General features: G+C 45.8%; 1 protein-coding gene across 1 annotated transcript in view; it reads left to right on the forward strand.

Annotated features, from left to right (window-relative positions):
- LOC142578235 (cell adhesion molecule Dscam1-like) overlaps positions 1–20,765 on the forward strand; it is a 98,044-nt gene that overhangs the window by 64,370 nt on the left and 12,909 nt on the right. Inside the window, exons 8-21 of the mRNA XM_075687636.1 lie at positions 48–225; positions 2,639–2,871; positions 4,663–4,824; positions 9,363–9,653; positions 10,293–10,412; positions 11,453–11,632; positions 13,086–13,233; positions 13,798–13,946; positions 14,654–14,785; positions 15,856–16,026; positions 16,484–16,554; positions 17,728–17,980; positions 18,922–19,014; positions 19,349–19,570. Of these exons, the coding sequence (XP_075543751.1) occupies positions 48–225; positions 2,639–2,871; positions 4,663–4,824; positions 9,363–9,653; positions 10,293–10,412; positions 11,453–11,632; positions 13,086–13,233; positions 13,798–13,946; positions 14,654–14,785; positions 15,856–16,026; positions 16,484–16,554; positions 17,728–17,980; positions 18,922–19,014; positions 19,349–19,570 (2,403 nt within the window). The remainder of the gene's footprint in view (positions 1–47; positions 226–2,638; positions 2,872–4,662; positions 4,825–9,362; positions 9,654–10,292; positions 10,413–11,452; positions 11,633–13,085; positions 13,234–13,797; positions 13,947–14,653; positions 14,786–15,855; positions 16,027–16,483; positions 16,555–17,727; positions 17,981–18,921; positions 19,015–19,348; positions 19,571–20,765) is intronic.

Raw genomic sequence — 20,765 nt, forward strand, 5'->3', positions numbered from 1 at the left:
TCATCTTATTTTCTCTTATCTCTCCTGTCGTTGCTCGCGTTGTGCAGAGGATGCTCCCGTGCTCAACCACGTGTTCTCCGAGCTTCTAGCGGTACCGGGCAGCACCGTGTCGCTAAGGTGCGCGGCATCGGGGAACCCACTGCCGCAAGTGACCTGGGCGCTCGACGGCGACTCTGTGCCAGAGAGTTACAACGTGCGAGTGGGAGATTACGTCAGCAGTGAACGGTGAGCCAGTGATTTATCGTTTGATGAAATGACTGATTTCAACTGGTTGTGATTGACGCATTGATTGACTGATTTGATTCAATAAAAAACGGTAAATTCTGTCGTCCCCTTTCCCCCAACATATTTTTAAAAACAGATCTACACGTCGATGACAAGGACGGAATTGACAATTCGGAGTACAGTGCTGTTCCTGATAATAATAATAACAATGATGATGATGAGGATGATGATGATGGTGATGATGATGACCTTAAAGGCAGCGGCACCTACCAACGCAGGTGGATTAACCAAGAGTGAATTGGACTTATGTTCTGTCTGTTCCCTCCTTCTTCTTCCTTGTCGGGTAACGCTGCCTAAATCTCTGAATCCGCAGAAACTTGCTCTTTGCAATAGAGCAAAATATCAATAAAGGAAAAAACGAGAAAGAGGGGGGAAAGACTGACACAATATGGCGGACACGCTTGAATCAAATACAGATGATGTGCAACGGTCATAAGGCTTGTTCGATAAAAACAGAAATGTACAGCTTAGCAAAAACAAGAAAAAGAAAGGACGGATAGAATATGTAAAATAAAAAAAAACGATAACAAGGGCGACATAGACGTCAATGATCAAGACAGAATGCCGCTCTTCATTAAAGAAGATATTATATAGCACGCAAAAAAGTACGTGGAATGCGCTACTTCAGTTGTTTACCAAATCCCACTAGACTGCGGGAAAGTATACATTGGGCAAACTGGACGTTGTCTAAACGATAGGTTACGGGAGCACAAATACACGTGCCAGCTTCTGACAGCACCTAGCAACTTGGCCGCACATTGCAAACAGTGCAAGTGCTCCCCGCTAATAGAAAGCACCACAGTCATCGGAACATCAAAAACAAAAACCGAGCGAGAAATATGGGAGGCGCTTGCGATAGCTAAAGAAAAAGAGACGTGCGTAAGCACTCCGTCCATCGCGCTTATCAAAGCTGAGGTCGAGTTTGCCAGGGCGAACGGGTGCATGTGAAGGATGTATGCCTGACCCAAACTATAATCACATGTCGTCACCTTGTCATATCTTTTTATATGTAGCCCCCCCCCCCCCCCCCCCCCCCCGCACCATATCTCCTTGTATATAAGCGCGTTCTTTAACAGTATCAAACAGTTGGTAGTTTGCGCTTCGTCCGTCCACGTCCTGTCCTTCCTTAATATCGGTGTTTGTAAAACTGAGCGCAATATAACCATGAAGAAATAACTGCGCCGGCTATGGGCGTTGCCGATGTTTCTCGTGCTGCTGTGGCGCTGTCAGAATTACGAGCGATTCTAGATGTAATGGTTATGTTGAACCCGTACGTTGCTGCTGCATCTGCACCATATGCTGACCTATAGGGCGGCGTGGACCCTCCTTACATCATTACGGCGTTACATCAAAAGTGCGCATGTGATTGATGTAAAGTCAGCTTGTTTTATTCGTATTTTGTCAGCGGCAAAGATTTTTTTATTTTTATTTTGCCAGGATGGCAAAATTTGAAGTAGATTACAAATAGAAAAAATTCTGAGTTTGAGACTGAATTAAGAGGGCAGGTCCCGTATTAATGATTCCTAAAAATTTCGGTTCGAAGCGGCCGAATTTTTTTTTTTACTTTTTGTTTGCCCCCTCTTATACCGTTTAGTGTAAAACTTTGCTTGGTTAGTTTCACGCTGCAGAGATGCCGTGTGACAGTATGTGTAACTCCGTACTTTCACGGGTTAGACTTCAGTATTCCAACGTTCCTTTTAGCGAACTCTAGTGTTTTCAGCTTGGTGAAGGACTGTGTTTGCGATTGTGAGCAGTCGCAAATGCGTGGATATTTATTTTGTCACCACTTTATTGAAATTATTCCGTGATTTCACATTGTTTTATTCCTTCATTAAATTAATTTTAAGTTCGTTTGGGATATCCTAAAGTCTCGCAATTTTTGTTCCCATTTAGATGGTTCTTTTCGACCCACGTGTAGTTATGGTTGTCGTTGTTGTTATTATTGTCGTCGTTCTTGTTGTTGTTGTTGTTGTTGTTGTTGTTATTGCTGCCTAATAGAAATTGGGCGTGCTTAAGGGAGACTGGCCAGGTTGTGTCGGGAAAACAACACTGAAGAACTACTTCCAATCCGTCCACGTTGTTGATTCCTTCGTACCTTTATTCTCATAAATCATGCGTAACGCACCACTACGTACACCTCAACTGCAACTTACGAACGGAAAAAGCAGAATTAACAAGTGTTTTTCGTTTGTTGACTCTTCGTCATTGGCCTACCATCTGTGCCAACAATATGATGGCGGTTACGGTCAGCAGGCGCCTTTTCCTGTAAGCCGCTATTGCTTACTGAGTAACGCGAGCCGAGAAGCCTTATTGAACCACTTTTTGAATTTGTCATTTCTATCTTCTTCACCAGCCTGGTGCAAAGCTACGTGAACTTGACGGGCGTCCGGGTGGAAGACGGCGGCCTCTACGCCTGCGAGGCGCGCAACGCTGCTGGCCAGGCCTCGCACTCCGCGCGCCTCGTTGTGCCTGGGAGACCCGTGCTACGACGACCAATGCGGAACGTCACGGCGCTCGCAGGTCGCACTATGATCCTGCACTGTCCCGTGGCCGGACATCCCATTCGCAGCGTTACTTGGAAGAAAGGTCTGCTCAGAGGGCCGCAATGCGCTGTTCATTTCATTTTGTCTGCTGCCTTTGGCTCGAGGCAACCGTCGAGCAGAATTCTGAAGTACGGCTCGCAGTAAAAAAAATTTACGAAGTCGCAGTTTCACCCGAAAGGCGAAGCATCGATTGCGATAGCAAATTAGTGGACAGCTATACGAAGTAGAGATAGTAGATTTATCGGCCGTATAAACTTGTAAACATAAGCATACTAACTAAAGAAGCATGGTACCACGCGCGCATAAGCAAACGTGAACACATCTCACTCGATGACCGCGGAAACTCGATGTCAAAACGCTGCAGCGAGGAAACGCTGCAGTTGCAGCGAGCGAATCGACCTTCGTGCTGCCGCTCACATCAACACGAACTCAGTCGCGAAAACACGGCGCAGCGCAGACTCTGTACCCGTCACAGATGGCTTTCAAGATATAGTAGCCAGGCCAGGCACGCGCTGCCGCCCGGGTCGCCTGGAGTAGAACGTGCCCCCCCTCCTTACCGTCCCCCCGAAGCCTTGCTTGTAACGGAAGGCGGCGCGCCTCCTCCCCGCTTTCCTTGTTGGTGTGCGCGAGATTGAGTCGCGATCGCCGGCTCACCCTCGCACGCGTTCACTCGCACACAGAGCATACGACGCGTGGCGACGATTTTATTGCCATTCGATTTTACACAGAACATCACGGCGGCGGCGACGCTGACGGAAGAAATGCGCCTTGAGTATCCATATAATTGCTATCGCAATGAAAAAAATATAGTCATGTAACGACTTTTTTCGCGGTCGATTTTCTTCTATTCTTATTCACCGCTTCGAACCGGCTCATTCATCGGTCAACATGTCTGCTACAGAGCTCGGACCAGTGATGAAGTTGGAAGACGAAATTTAATACAATCCTTACAGTATCCCAGTCGAGGGCCCGAATTTGAGAAAAGGCCTCTTAAACTAGTGTAGTCCCTGACTGGCTCTCGCCAAAGGAGTCACGTTGATCGCTTTCGTTGGTGTCGGGCGCCCGTGATCCGGTCATTCAGAAAACGCTGTTGCTTAAAAGGTGTTTTGTTATCCTGGGACGAGTGGTGTTTAGGTTCGTATAAGCAAGTGTGAGATAATTATCGCAGCTTAGACTCTTACAAAGACTTGAAATCTTGAGAAAATTTCAATTTCTGAGTAGTTTATTCAGCTTTTGAAAATTAGCACGTCATACGTTACACTGAACTGAGACAAATGAAGTTGCGTTTACTTATCTATACGCGCTATAATGTAAAAATAAAAAAAAACATGAAGAGGAAGCACTTCACACCTGTGGCACAGACACTGGGCTAGACGACTATGGTGCAGAATCCCCGTGTGGGCACGACGCCGAGAAGACAGGGCTGTAAAAACTTGACGTGCTGGGAGCACATGCCCTCTACTATATGGTATACTAATCACTTGCCGAATTTGTACCTATATTCTCTGAATATGTAACTACTCTTCTAATATAGAGCGTGTGTACTACACACACCACGCATTCTACACTGTGTATAATTCACTGTATTACTGTTATCGTCACCTCTTCTTTTTCCTGTCTCGCCACTGAAGAGCAGCAGGCCGCATAGATGCTCTTCCGGCCAGCCCTCTCTCACTTCTGTTCATTAATCCTTCTCCTAACGCTTCCTCATCTTTCTTTCCCTTTCAGCTGTACATATCTATAGCCTGCGCGGAGGCATAACAGTCTCTTTTCCCTCTCTCTCTCTCTCTCTCTCTCTTTCATACTGTCCTGCCCCGCTGCACGTCATTGACAGACGGCCGTTGGCTTCCACAGAACCACCGACAACGCAGTTTCCCGAACGGCACGCTGGTGGTGAACCAAGTGCAACGCGGCCAGGACAGCGGCATTTACGGATGTGCGGCTACAGATCCTGAAGGAAACATGGCTGGGGGAGAGCTCACTGTGCGCGTAATGAGTGAGTTCCTGCGCGTAGCCGCAGCGATCAGCATCGTGTGTTCCTACCCATGCAACAACATCGCTGTAGTGCAAGCTCGCTAGCAACAGACACGGGTGCGCATGTACACAGGGTTATGAGTTACTCCAATTACAGGATTGAAGCCCACACATTTGTTTAATGATGCCACCTGAAAGAAGAGGTTGGGACTTTTATATGGCACCGGGTACCTTTCGTCACGAAGTATACAGTATGTAATCGCAAAAACACTGAAAGAAAGAACTGAATACAACCAAAGAGCACGAACACATATAAGGTGCTCGAAACGAGGCAGGAAGCTACATAACATAGTACAGAAAGATGCACCAACAGCACAAATACGGGCTGCTGCGAGCAGAAGCTTAGAATTTTGCAGACAAATGTACCAAAGAGAGTAGACACAGTTACAATACGACATAATTGCATAACCGGTTACTACTGAAGAACGTGGACAATTTGATAAATAAATAAATAAATAAATAAATAAATAAATAAATAAATAAATAAATAAATAAATAATACTTGAAATTGTCCGAACAAATGAGCTGAAGCTCACAGTTTTTCAGGCGAACGGACCAACACAACTACAAATAATACATAACATACGACATGAATCCATAACCAGTGCCGTTCTGAAAAAAAAAAATAAAAAAACTGTGTTTTCCATTTTATAGTTCCATGCTGCGTTCTGCTAAAATGCCGTATTTGCCTTTTGAGATTTAATTGATGGTGATCTGCAATTAATTTTTCCTATTTTCTCTCTATTGTGATAAAAAGGCGAATGAAACGTTAGCACTTGTTTCATGAGGTGTATCGTCGCGCACTTGAAACAAGAAACGCTGCTGCTGGTTACTGAAATGAACGCCTGGACATGTAGCACGCAGTGTAGTGACTGTGTCCTGCTCCGACAGATTATTCTCTATTTAAAGGAAGTTGGAAATAAGGCTGTTGCGGCTAAGGTTTCATTACACTGTGCTGGTACTACGAGATGTCGCCAGTCGCTGTAGTACTGCGAGTGTCACACGATGGCGAGAAATTCTCATAGTCATATTCACAAATAGGTCTCGACTCGAAACTTCGTGTCAATTTCACTGAGTAGAGCACAGCATCGACTCCTCGAATGAACAAGGCACTGCGCTTCAATGGCGCTCTCTGAGGTGATTCCTTCGGAGAGGAATTGCTTGGAAAACACACTTACTCCAGCGCATTCGAGTTTACGCTGAGAGAGCTAAGTTATAATATTTTGGTTCTGTCGTCACCGTGGGATGTCTTTGAAGTGCACTGGCCACATCAGTCGAGGGATGGCTCTGCTTACGATTTCTTGAAAGAAATTGAAAAAAAAAGAAATTAGAAGGGAAAATCTGTACGACAACTCAAAGGGCAGTGCCTTGCTCTTTGAGGCCCGAGCTGGTTGTCTAACGACGTAAACGTACCTGAGCAAGCATTCGCAAGAAAATGAGACACGTGTATGCTGCAGCAAAGTTCCGAAGACAGCTCAGCACATCCTAATAGTATTCGAAGGGATTCGCTCTGTGATAATGGTAGGTAATGTACAACTTCCACAAGCGCTCGGATTTCAAGTGAACCGAAGCATCAAGCGTTCAGCAGTCGAGATAAGCCTGAGGTGTTTGGTGGGAAAAAAAGATTGATGCGGCCGGATCTGTTGCAGCCATAGGTAGTGGTACAAGGTAAATATAGAGAAGTTTAGAGGCAGGAAAAAATAGTTGAACCTGTGTACAAAAATGTTAGAATGAAAAGCATGTGTAACATACCTCATTAAATCAACAGCTAGGTGTCTATTTGTCACCGCCCCGTTTTGATGGGGATACCAATAGATCATGACCCGCCGTGGTTGCTCAGTGGCTATGGTGTTGGGCTGCTGAGCACGAGGTCGCGGGATCGAATCCCGGCCACGGCGGCCGCATTTCGATGGGGGCGAAATGCGAAAACACCCGTGTGCTTAGCTTTAGGTGTACGTTAAAAAACCCCAGGTGGTCAAAATTTCCGGAGTCCTCCACTACGGCGTGCCTCATAATCAGAAAGTGGTTTTGGCACGTAAAACCCCAAATATTATTAATAGATCATCGTCATCATCATTATCATCATGAGTTGACGTGGAAATTGAAGTGGAAGAAAGTTTTGGAATAGGAGGACAAGGCACTGGCGCTAACAAAACATTAGTAGAACATTTAGAAACTGCTGATAATTTGGATATTTTCAGACATTTCGTTAAAAGTGTCATTGTCAGTTGGACAAGTACTGCTGTAAAGTTTTTTTGATTTTCCGTATCGGTTTTTGCAGCTACAGCGCGCGAATAGGCTTTCCTTTACTTTACATTATGTCAAGATAAGACTCATGGTATGTCAAGTGGACATACATATTGCCAGTATACTAGAGATACCAGTGAAACTGGGTAAACGCCTGCACGAACAAAAAAAAAAAGAACAGTCTGAAGTCAAATAACCTGCAAGATAAGAGGGATTGAAACATAGTTCTTTGTTTCTTTTACATTGGAAGATCGTGGTGTCTACATATTCTTGTAGCTGACGTGATGATAGAATTGAAACTATAAAGGCAAGAACACCATCCTCACTGATGCCGAAGCTTAACATTCACGGAAATGAATATTCTTGGGCGAGTGAAAACAAGTGGCTACTGCTACGACGTTGACTTTGGTTTGAGAACAAGGCTAAAACCCTTTTTAGGAGATTCAGTGAACTGCAGTCTTGCAAAGAGACAGAAAAAGAGAGAGAAACAGCATATGAAAACTCGTCTATATACTTCAAGTCACATTTGCACTAAGTTTATGATTAAATCTGAAGTTCCTTTTTTTTCATTTCGGTCCTTGGATGAAAAGTGACATATTTCTGCAAATAGAGGATAGCTTAATACTCAGCTTTGTTGATATTGAGGGCTACTAAAAATAAGGGATTCGTACTAAATTAGCCTCGATTTACTGTATCTTTAAATGTTTCGTTGTTTGTCGTCGAAAGATTTTCTTTCTTGTCAGTCACTTTAGGGTATGCTGCCTGCTGCACACGGCGATAAACAAGTTTGATTAAGGTTTCCGAACACGTCGGAGTTAGCAAGCTACGTTCCGAAGCAGAAGCAAGACTGTTTGCTCATTTTTGTTTCAAAGATTAAAGGTTGAAAAACAAAAGAGGAGAAAATTTCCTGAGCACATCATTTTCGAAGCAGTCGTTATAAATTCCAGAGCGACTATACCCAGCTCATCTACCTACATAGAAGAAATTTCCTCGCATTATGCCTTCTAACATTTTGATATTCTTTGTTTAAATTAAATTATGGGGTTTTACGTGGCAAAACCACTTTCTGATAATGACGCAAGCCGTAGTGGAGGACTCCGGAAATTTTGACCACTTGGGGTTCTTTAACGTGCACCTAAATCTAAGCACACGAGTGTTTTCGCATTTCGCCCCCATCGAAATGCGGCGCCGTGGCCGGGATTCGATCCCGCGACCTCGTGCTCAGCAGCCCAACACCATAGCCACTGAGCAACCACGGCGGGTATTCTTTGTTTCTCATATTCTTTGTAACCCACCCCTTATGTAATACCCCGAAGAGGGGTCTTTAAGGAAATAAAGTGAAAGTGAAAGGGAAAGCGACTACGGCCAACTAAGGTTGCTTTCTTTTCTTTTCTTGCGCTCTCCGAAGCTTCGTTCAGAAGCTCTTAAGAAAGTTGCCAAGCACGGAGTTGTGGAGGTAGCGTAAAATTAATTTGGGATGATTGTGCTTTCACGGAGTTTATCACCCATTGCTTGTAGAAAGGCGGATCGATGTCAGTGCCTTTTTAGGACGGATTATAGATATGCTCTATGACTCCTTTGTATAATCAACATAGAGTACAAGCAATCTCCGTCGCCCGTAAAGGGCATATGAACTGTTAAATGACATTCTTAAATTATGAATTTCTTTTGTAAAGGGGGAAATGTGTTTGTGCATGGACAGCTTCTAGTCAAGAAATTGAGAAATTGCATACATCGTATAGATTTAAGGTCTGTGTACAGCGATCCGAAGACCGTGCGCGAAAAGAGGACCCTTTTCGTATGGAAAAGCGTGTATATAAATCAGGCATCAATTTAATTTCTCATTGTTAACCCTTGTTGTGTTCGATGGTGATTGCTACTTGTATGCCGAGATCGGTGAAGCGGTTGTTTTCTTCCTAAAGGGGGTGGGCGTATATTGTCTGGCACGCACCAACCAACGAAATTTCAGTCTATGATCAAAACAACTTGTTCCACTTTACATAAGACGACGCAGACATTTGTTTTGTCTTAGTCGGTTGTATAATTCTACGGTTAATACACGCAGTTCCTTACTTGAGTTTTAATTGTCTGCGTACGCTTCTCACTCTAAAAAAATGTTTTATCGTGACCTTTTTTGCTCGGGAAGTCTTACATTCTTTTTCGGCCTGCATTCTGCTGTGTTCCCCATCTTGCACGGAGTCGCAATGAGAATCGCCCGCATCTTGATACTTCTGCGTGGGCCTGTCGCTGCAGCTCCCCCCGTGTTGAGCCCTTTCAACTTTCCCAACGACCTCACGGAGGGCAAGCGGGCCGGTGCCGCCTGCATCGTGTCCGACGGGGACCCGCCCATCTCCATCGGATGGCTCAAAGACGGCCGGCCTCTGGACGAGACGGCGCTTGGCGCGACCGTGTCCCGAACCAATGACTACACGTCGTTCCTGTCCATCACCGCTGTTCGCCAGGAGATGCATTCGGGCCTCTACACTTGCGTCGCCTCCAATCCGGCCGCATCAGCCAATCGCAGCGCAACGATGGTCGTTCGAGGTATAACCTTGCTGCATTGTTCCACCGCAGACAGACACCGACAACAAAGAAAAAAAAAAGATTGATAACTTCGAAGCGGATTCCTGGTAGCTTGCAAAATCGTTAATCAAATGGGGGTCGAAGCAGTGACATTTTCCAATCAAAGGGGATCACGCGTTGCACGCCGGGTTTTCTATTTCATTCTCGCGACACGCGCTATTCGCGTGATGTCTCCTCCGCCGCCTCTGTGCACTCCCAGCTGTCGTGAACTTAAGCATTTGCTATTTTGTAATGCACTTTTTTAGTGGCAGTATCGGCTTGCTAACCGACCAACTGTACTGCGCTATGTAAACCCTCGAAGTCTGATCGCCTACCCTGTGCGACAAAGCCAAATTGTGCGAAGGGAAACACATTTTATCAACCTCGCGCGGCCACGTCCGCCCTATGATAACCCACTCGTGCTGATTGTACCTGATGCAAAAAGAAAAAAAAAACCCCGCGGAACGCACATTTAGTGCCAAGGTAAAATTCAAGTAGAGTAAATACCGCGTATAGCGTAAAAATCGTGGTACCTGCACCGTGGTTTGAGCAGTGTCGCCAAGTTCCTGACGACTGATACTTAGAATCCAGTCAATGCGCAACTCAAGTTCTGTTCTGTAGTGGGGCCCCGGTGGCGTCATCGGCCAGAGGACAAGGCAGCGACCATGGGCCAGCCAGTGTCGTTCGACTGCCAGGCGGACGGGTTTCCCGTGCCGGTAATACGCTGGAAGAAGGAGCGCTGTGAGTTTCCCGAAGAAAGCATTTTGTTATCTACGAGCGTATCCAAAAAAAAGTGTCTTATGCGCTCTGTCTCAGGCACAGTAATAAACTTTATTGAGACAAAAACATTTTTGCTACACAATGAGGAAACACTGGCGTGCGAGAGGAGTTCTCGACTGCCCGCTCAATTGAGTAGTTCCACCGTGCTTGCAACGATGCAACATCCAAAGCTTATTGCGCGTCATAAACGCCCACAAAGATGGCCATATGGATGCACAGTTATGAGAATACACTTCAGATTGTGCGTCATTATTAAGACAGTTCCGTTGCGAACACCTTCCCCAATCTGATCTCCCAATTTGAGTGCGAGTGTTCTGGGCTCCAAATTATTTGTTCATGACCTTGTTATTTAGCTGGGTGTAAATAAGGGTAATGTAATAGGATACATGTATTGCGTAGGGCAGATGACCAGTGGACCATTAGAGTTACAGAATAGGTGCCAAGGGTAGGGAAGCGCACTCCAGGACGGCAGAAGATTGGGTGGAGTGATGAAATTGGGAGATTTGCAGGTGAAAGTTGTACTCAGCTAGCGCGAGACAGGGGTAATCGGAGATGGCAGAGAGAGACGGTCGTCCTGCACTCTACATAAACATAGGCCGATGATGATGGGTCAGAGTTTGCGGCCTTTCTTTTTCTAGTATTCGGCGTTTTCTCTTGGGTAAATATTTCGACCAAAAATGCGGTTTCTGTAGGTGGGTATATGTAAGTCGGTCCTACACTAAGAGGTGAAAACTTACTGTTTACTTTATGTATGGAATATTGCTCTCCCCGTGTTTACACGTTTCTTTTTCTTTTTTAAGTGAATAACTTCTGAAATTTTCTACGTGAATAGGTGCTGTATAACTGCGAACACCTTGCGCCTGGTTGCTGCCGTGACATGCAATACACAATGTATTAACATAAAGCTGTCATTTATCCAGCGTAAAGACTAATGACGTCTCCAGCGGAGCACCGTGTTTGTCTATCATTCTTTTCGTTTCCTTGCTCCCGGCCGAGGCCAGTGTCGGAGGACGGCGGCCGCCAGTTTGCGACGATCACCAGCAGCGCCCGCGTTCGGGTGCTGGAGAACGGCTCGCTCGCCATCGACGACGTCGAACGTTCGGACGCCGGTCGCTACCTGTGCCAGTCGCAGAACGGGGTGGGACCTGGCGTCTCGACCGTCGTCAAACTCGACGTCCGCGGTGTGTACGAAATTGCCTGCTGTAGAATACTCCGTTTTGAAGCGCACCACGTCCAGATCAACCATGAGCGAAACACGGAAGTCTCTATCAAGAGCCACCATTTCGACAAAGGCACTTCGTATGGGTACTGACGAAGACGGATCCTCTTGTCGAAATGGTGACTGTGGCTTCTGTTTCTCGCCCACTGCTGATCGTTTATACTCGGTGACATTAAGCTATACTCGGTGATCAGTTATTCTCGGAGTGCGGTAGAGACCGTTCGAATGTATAAGTACCCATAACGAGCTCTCCTCCGTCGTGACGTCGCAGGAATGAGCGAACACAATAAGTTGGCCCATTTTTACAAGTTCTCTTCGAGTTGGCAGTGGTGTATTTGTAACTGCGTTGTTAGGTTGCAGCCGGCTGTTGTTTCCACCTTCCTGGGACCTCTTTGTCTCGTTTGGTAACCGCGACTAAAATGATGTAATGATTTTATTTCTAAGCTTATTCCTTTTTGCATTGCGTCAGTGGTCCGAGCGACTCTACGCCTACGTTATCAACAGGATCGGTCGGTCGTGAATGGCGGACGATAATAAGAAAAAGATGTCAAATAAAACGAATCAATTAATTATAACGGCCCACGAGCGTTTCATGCGTGGCGGCAGTGGCTGATGATGATAATGAACTTAAAGACAGTGGCACGTGTGTGTGTGGGGGGGGGGGAGGTGGGGTGACCTCCCGGACACTCAGGGACACTGGTCAAGAACCAGGAGGATTTCAGAAACGTCTTACACGTATGAATTTGGAAATGCGTAATTATGATTCGAAACGAAGTATGTACAAAATTCGTTATCAGCCATTCGCAACTCGCTAAGGAACTTCTCGTTGAGGTCGTGAACCGAATGGGCATGACACATTCTTGGGTTTGGTAGACATTAGGCAAGAAGGCTTTACTTTATTTATTCGACCATTATATAGGATATCGCGAAGATCCGAACTCTCATTTTACAAGCTGCTTTAACTTCATCACGAGTCATGGCACGTGACAGGGTCAGAAAATAATTTCCAGGCCCACGTTTTTCTTTCTTATTTAAGTGAGCCACAAATATTTGCGCAAATGCGTGTAAATTTGTGGAGTGTGAATAGTATACTAATGCCGTCAGGTAGGCGCAGTGGTCACGTCTCATTGTTTCGACGCGTCTCATGTTTCACCTCTCCTATTCTTCGCTGATTCCAACGCGTGCTCCTTTCTCCTTACACATGTGCTGCTCTTACCATTTAGTTGAAAGTTTGGGCAGAAACTGCGTGCTATTGCGCTGCCATCGCTGGCGCCATATTTATAGAAATTTCACAACAACGCCTCGCCCTGGCTAGTCCTGGGTTGAATTAGTGTCGCTTTATCGAGAAGACGCGACCGAAATGTTTAGTAGTCTCGTGCAGTCATGGAGATGATGCATCTCGTTGTCTACCACAGTGGCAGCACACTTTGCCGAGAAGTTCAGGGCAGTCACGGTGCGGCGTGGGGATGCGGCCAGTCTGGAGTGCCGGGCTCATGGCGACCCGTCCATCAGTCTCAGCTGGACCAGGGACGGCCGCCGTTTCGACGCAGCTCAGGAGCCCAGGTGACGTGAGAGTGACTTTACCGAATCGCTTCGGTTGAACCTTAAACTTCTCTTTGCAGGTCGGCAACTTAAATGCACGCAAAGTGGAGTCAAACCTGCGCCCTCGTCTGTGTACACGCTAGAACGAGTTCTGCTGCACCATCGCACATCCGTGTTTCCAAGTCACGATACCACGAATTCTAATGAAAACACTAAATTTTGAAGACGTTCACGCGCGAAGCTTGTTTTATACATATTATAAATATCCGTATTCATTTTATAGATATTCTTGCTTTACTTACCACGCGCCAGGCCTTTCCATTCTCTAGACGGTGCTGGAAACTGCGCTTGCGATACGATTCGTTCGCTTGCGTTGTCTTTCTTAGACAAGTATTGCAGTGTGTGTGTGTGTGCGTGTGTGTTTGAGTAAATTTAATTTATAGGTAGCTGCTAACTTTTCTTGATGTACGAAACAGATTAGAATCCCTAATTGGTAATGAAATTCCTAAGCAGTACTTCGGTTCAACACCGTAAGTAAGCTCGGTGGAGTTTCAGTTGCAGTGTTTGACAAACGTTTGGCCGCAGGTACGCGATCGAGGGGAACACTGGCAGCTCCTGGTCGGAGTCCGTGCTGCGCATCACCGGCGCCGACCGCCGGGACTCTTCGCTCTTTACGTGCCGCGCGGAGAACGCTTATGGTGCGGACGATGCCAGCTTCCGGCTCATCGTACAAGGTGCGTGCGTACCTGATGCTCCTGCGCACAAGTGGCCGGCACTTTCTTTTCAGTCTCGTCTTACAGCTAGTGAAATATAGTGAAACGCATGGATCCGCAACGACCCACGATGTGTTTAGTGGGAATGAATTGATCAAGCCAAGTTACGAGGAAAGCGTCTGGCGGTGTAGGAATGTGGCATGCCTCATGCGTTGTGCGTCTTGTCGCAAAGTGCTTTGCTCAGCGCGAGTAACTTGAACTTCTCTGTCTGTGCGACCGTCATTAGCGCTCGTGGTGTAAAAGCTTAGGAAACGGTGTAACCGCGGAGGAATTTGCGGTCCGGTACTGTCTCTTAAAAAAATGTTTTGTCTTTATGCCCGTCTCGTGCAGCAGGCGCACTTATTGTTGCTTCTTCCACGTTCGTGAAAAGGAGCATTGCCCACTTGGACGGTGAGGACCTTTGCATTCAAAAGGAAACTTTCTTTCGCATTTCATGCAATAATACGCTCTCGACATGAAGTTTCTTTTTCTTCCTTTGTGAGCTTATGCTGTCCGTCATCCTCCGTAGCGCGTGAAATGCTTGTGAAGTGCATTTGTTCTAGGAAATTTCATGTAGGTGGTAGAGATGACCTAGGTAAGTTTTCTGCTTCTTGCTCCACTCTTCATTCGCTTTCTCTTGCTTCATCTGAACCGGTGTGATCAATTGCGTTTGTGCTTCCGGTGCGCAGAACCCCCGGATAAGGTTGAGGGTCTCGAGCCCACGCACATATCGAGCCGAACAGTGACTCTGGCCTGGTCGGCTCCATACTCTGGCAACAGCCCGGTGTTAAAGTACCTGCTTGAACACAGGACATTATCTGGTGAGACCACGCACTGCCACATAGAACGACCGTGCGCCTTGCAGCAAACATTCTGGCTTGCTTCATGTATTCAAGACTATTCAATCAAATACTTCAAGGTGCTCAGTCGCGGTGTGTTCACATTGCCACAGTCACTGTGTATGTATGTGCGTGCGTGTGTTTATTTATGTGTCTGCGGAAGCCCGAAAGCTGGAGGAAGTTTTGTGCAAGAGAGCTGTAGTCTAGGCAGATTCATAAATGTTACTCGGACGCCATAAAATGTATCGTCGAGCAAGATATTACAATGCGTAAATTAGAAAAAGTAAAGATAGGACACCAATGGTGCGTCTTCCATTATTTATATAAACAATAATTATTCAATTTTATTATTTACCGCTTTCGAAGATAAGGATCTAGCTTTGGCCCTTGCGGAAAGCTTGGTCAGAGAGTGTAGCAGAATTTTCTTGCTTTGGTGGGATGTGGTCATACATTACAATTGCAGAGTCGGGCACAAGTTTGCACACACGACTATGTTGTTGCTATTGCAATAATATGACGGGTCGCGGCCCTGTCAGTAAGGTGCAGGCATCGTAAGTATGCATGAAAGATCGCCGATTGTTGTCTGTATGTATTATAGGGGTAACAAACGGAAGCTATATCGTGGTGCACTGAAGCCGTCCATTTCACATAGTAACAATCCAAACAAGACAGGCAAATTGAGACAAAGTGATCAATGGTGGTTGAATAAACGGTGTATCTGACGCTAACGTTTGATGACCCTTGTTCATGTTCATGCACTGTTGATCGCACACAACAATGTGTTCCCTAAATTTTGCGCGGGCGTTAGTTAGGTTAAAGTTTATTATTTCATCATGATCAGGCGATACGCGGCCATTACTAGCTAACAGGCACGCCGACCTGCAATTAATATTCAGCGGCAACGTATATTGGTCCACCTGTGAACTGTAGCAAAACAGAATTCAGCAAATGTGAAAAAGAAAGTAGCATCAAAGTGCGTGTTCTTTACGGGAGTCTTTGATAACATGGTGTCTTACTAAATCTGCTCTTTCCTTTTCGTTTTCTTGCTTCAGGAACTTGGACGCGTGAAACGGACGTCTCCACCACGCATCCAACCGAGGCGCTATCACATGTCGTGGAGGCGTTGCAACCCTCCACCAACTACGAATTCAGAATCCGAGCTGGCAATGTCCTCGGACTGGGCGACTTCAGCGATCCTATCATAGTCACCACCAAGCAAGAAGGTATTAGTCCGAATTGTACTGCAGCACCGCAACAATTATTTAAACAGCGCAGGCAATGACATACGAGGGAGGGAAATTTTTAAAAGCATGTAAATTGTTTCATGCAGTCATTGTAAGCGTATTCGTTAGCCAGCGCCTGTAGGTACCTTCCATAATTGCTTTTATGGGCTGAGCCATTACAGTGGCAACGTGTCGAAACGAAGACTTATCCTGACATTTATAGAGCTGCTCACAGTTCAGTGTTACTTCGCTACCGTCACCGTTAAACAGCATATAACGCAGAAAAATGAGTTTCTTGTTACGACACCAATTAAGACCTCATAGAAAGAAACCTGCGATATTTGTTTATGTTGCAATGCTGGCTTTACCTAGCCGTTAGAAGTTTCCATGCAAAGGACGCGAGTTCACGTTTATTATTATGCAGCCTTCTCTTTTTCCTTCTTTTTTCATGTCACAGCTCCAGGCGGCATTCCACAAGACATCAAAGTGACGCCAGCTGGCTCTCGCAGCCTGCACGTGACGTGGAAGGTGACAACTCACTATTTGGTGCCGCAGTGCAACGTAACGTAACTGTGGCACACCAATGTAGTACACCAGCCTAGATGCTGCGAGAAACTTGTGCAAAATGTGAGGAGGAAGCAAGAAACACTGTGGGTTTAGCTATCTACGACTAACCGGATTTATTCAAAGCGCGAGACAAGAACATGAATTAATCGCAGCTTTTGTAAACTCACTGGTTAAAGTATGTTAGGCAAACTACATGCTGGTTTACCGCTGCTCGTATAATTTATGTCAAGCCAACCCATGAAATACAAACGCGTCACTGGAAGGTTCTAGGCACATCTGCTAGCTGCTATTGTAATTTTGTTGTAATGTGCCGCTTCTTATTCGCTCAATGCGCCATTAATTGCGCTTCTACATGGGTGTATTCATATGGGAAATTGTATAGTAAGAAAAAAGACTGCGTGATTCATATCTACTTGAGATTCGGTGTCTTCAATTGAAGCAGCCAGGACAAATACAAAATCCAGGCGATGGAAAGCTTCAGGTCACAAACCGCCAACCAATCGACCTATTTATTTCATTTTGCCCTTTCTTTTTGAGTATTCGGAAGCTACAGGGCAAGTGCACGCAGACAGGGCTCTCAAAGAGTGATAGAAACTGTTCTAACGCTACTAATGACAGATATGCGCCCGCGAAATGAAATAGAACCAGTATAATTTATGAAGATTTGCAACACAAATAACTTAAGGGGAACCGGTGTGTTGTTCTGCGCAGCCGGCTGTACATATTATCTACAAATAGCACAGTTCTAAAACAATGCAGCTATAAATGCGCATTTTGCTACTGCATTCCGGAATTCCATCCGGTCCTGTCAAAAGTCGATCGGCAGTGTAGACCGAAGGGTTAACTTGGTCAATTTCAGCCAGGCATCACGGTACTCGTTGGCACCGAACCACGTGATCTGTAAACGCGCCATAGAGTGTGTCCGCGATGCTCTTCGATGTTTCTATGCCACTTAGTACTGGTATGTCGTTAAAGTTATATGTTTAGTTAGGCATGTGGTTCGTTGGCATGCAATAGTTGCTAAGTTAAATGCTGTTGCGTGTGAACACTGATGACAGTCTTTTATTCGTAAGAAGAAACCTTTCTTTCAATTTTTCTGTGTTTCTCTCCTTTCTTTCGCGTTCTTGAATCAAGCCACCACCCGAGGAAGCCAAATACGGCGGAGTTCAGGGCTACTACGTAGGCTACCGCGTGTGGGGCAGCGGGCAGCCCTATTTGTACAAGACTCTGGAGAGCGGCCTGCCTTCCTCTTCACCGTCCCAAAAGCAACAGTGCCTCCTCGGCGAGCTCCGCCCTCGGACCCGCTACGGTATCGTGGTGCAAGCTTTCAACGCTGAGGGTGCTGGACCATCGTCAGACGAAATCGTCGCCTATACACCGGACGTTGGTCAGTTCTACCAGTAGTGTGCGGGTTTGCGTTTTCACTTGTTGGTAGTAAAGACAAACACGCTCGAGACAGGGCCGGGTTAAATACAAATCTTGATTTATGGAGATAACGACGGCGACAGGGGTCCATTTATCTACTCTAGAGGATTGGAGCTAGGGGTAACAGCTTCCCTGGCCTCTCCGCTTCGTTTCTTGCTTTGTCGTAGCGTCGATATATGAAGCGCAGAAATGCGGATAAATTGCCTCCTTGGGCGTGATGATATGCTGAAATACCTTGAGGTCTCTGTCGACCTACTAGCCGGATCCACACCTATCAGCGGCTAATACAAGCTCACTCGTTAGACGTCGCTTTCTATCTGTTCTATGTGTTTATTTCGGGCGGCAGGTGTTGCCCACCACTGTCGTAATAAAGAACAAACCCTTAAGTGCATTTAAAATCTTATTCTTGGATTTTACGTGCCATAAACAGGACATGCTTACGATGCACGCCGTAGCGGAGGGCACTACAATAATTCTGACCTTTGGGGTTCTTCAACGTGTTACCAATGCACGGTGAACGATCGTATTTGCATTCCGTCTCCATCGGAATGCGACCATGATTGAAACTGCGTCCTGAGCTCAGCGGCGCAACGCCATAGGCACTGGGCTACCGTGACTGATTACGTGCGTTTTCTGTAACTTTCTACCGGGAATCTTTCTAAACTTTGCTGCATGCGTACTTTTCTGCCCACCTCGACGGGTAGATACTGACTCTTGTCTCCTTGTAGGTACATACATAGTCTGTGTGAGAGGAAAAAGAAAGTATATAGGCATTGGTGCGCAGCTCTCCACAGCATGAGTCTGTATAAATGCACAGAAGTGTTAGAAAAAAAAAGAAGCAAGAGACCGTAAATTTTTTATACGGCCAGTTGAAGTAAACGCTCATGCAAATTTCTTTGGCAGACCTTCCCGTTCCTCCACGACTAAAGCTGGTCTCGTCTACATCTTCCTCGATCCAACTCAGTTGGGTGGCACCGAAGAATCAGCCTATCGACGGTGAGCTCGCTTTTTCTATAAGGCAGTGGCTTCTAAATAATGCTTCCTTGCCAATTATTTATTACACGGATTGATATTTATTTATTTTGTTACACGTTCGCTAGCTCAACGTCTAAGCAAAGGCAAATTCAGCCACGACGCTTCGTAAACGGCAACTGGGCTACACACATATTTTAATCATTACCAATGTCGCAGTTACAGATAATAACGTTGCCCACCCGACGTCTTCGTCGTTTCAAGCCTCTTGGCGCAGCTGGTGGGGGCGGACAATTATCGGATTGACAAGAAACGCTTGCGCCATATTCCAGAAGCATCCATATCTTTCATTTTGCAGGCTACCTCTTCTTCTACAAAGCTGAACCAGGACTAGAAACCTCAAACGCCATCGTCCAGGAGGCACCCGAGTGGTCATCCGTGCAAACTACAGCTGAGAGGTCAACTTACGTGTTTCGCGGCCTGAGCTGCGGCGGAAGCTACGTCTTCTACGCATTGGCATTCAACTCCGCAGGTCGAGGAGCCCGCAGCAATGTCTTGCTGGCCAAGACCGACGGGTCAGGTCGGTGTCTGCGACGTCACATATTAGAGTGTTTTAGGCTACTCCACGCAAGCCCCCCCCCCAAGCGTTGGGGGATGCAAATCCATTGTGGGCCCTTGGCGCTCTTTTGTGCTCGCTTTGGCTTCTTTTGTACGCCCGGTGGGTTGCGTCTCCGAACGCTTGGGTGCGGCTTGCGTGGACTAACCTAAAGCTCTCTATTCTCTATTCCGCTCTCACTAGATTTAAAAAAAAATAATAAACGAGTAGACAGTGCAGGAAACTGGAATTCTCTGCCCGTCAGCACGTTCGAGCACATCAGTGCTATGTTGAAGGAAAATGCTGTTATCCAAACAGCATATGTAGTTTTGTTGACGCCTATCGGTTTGACGGATATATCTTTTGCGGCGTAGGCATACATAAAAGCATGATGACTTTTAACATTTGAGTACTTCAGGCTGGAACATCTACATAAAAAGGCTCCCGTATTTCCTAATGTGAAACGTTCGGCTTCCGGACGTCTGTATAGCGCAAGCACGCGCCCATAGGAACGCACAGGTGCAATAAACCGCTCTTGTAATATTTTGGTTTCTCAGTTTAATAAAGCAGGTAATAATATGAGAAGTAATGGCATCGTCTCTGTCGATAACATAGCGTGAAATTCTAGTTTAGTTATGTTAATTCATTAGTTACCGCACGAATAAAAATCGATCAATTCGTCCGACAGTTCATGTACGCGTTGTTAAACATTTCTGTTGTAATTCTTCTACTAGTAACTTCATGCACCGTCTGAAATGACGATTGAACTATTTGTCAGATTTGAACATTTTTGGCTGACTGAGGAATCTGGAAAAACAAAACTTCGACTGAAGGTATCGTCGAAGCTAGCCTGCAGTTGCACTTCTTTTTCTGTAAAAAGACACGAAATTTACGTTATGGTTCACTTGGTAGCATAATTTTTAAATGAAAGCAGCAGTGGCAAATCATACAGGAGCTTCTCTTGATTTCATAATTTTCTGATTTGACGTATGAGCTGTTTTAACGATGTTTCAAATAACGGCAGATGCACATGAGTGTGTGATATTTTGATAATCGCGCTCAACTAATATCAATGAAAATTCATTTTCATTACTTTGGAGTGCTTTTACCTATCAGTACTTCGACAGCGCATGTAGAAATTATTACGAACAATCCTTCCCGTTGTGAGGGGTTTTCACTC

This window comes from Dermacentor variabilis, chromosome 4, assembly GCF_050947875.1.
Source record: "Dermacentor variabilis isolate Ectoservices chromosome 4, ASM5094787v1, whole genome shotgun sequence".
NCBI lineage: Eukaryota > Metazoa > Arthropoda > Arachnida > Ixodida > Ixodidae > Dermacentor > Dermacentor variabilis.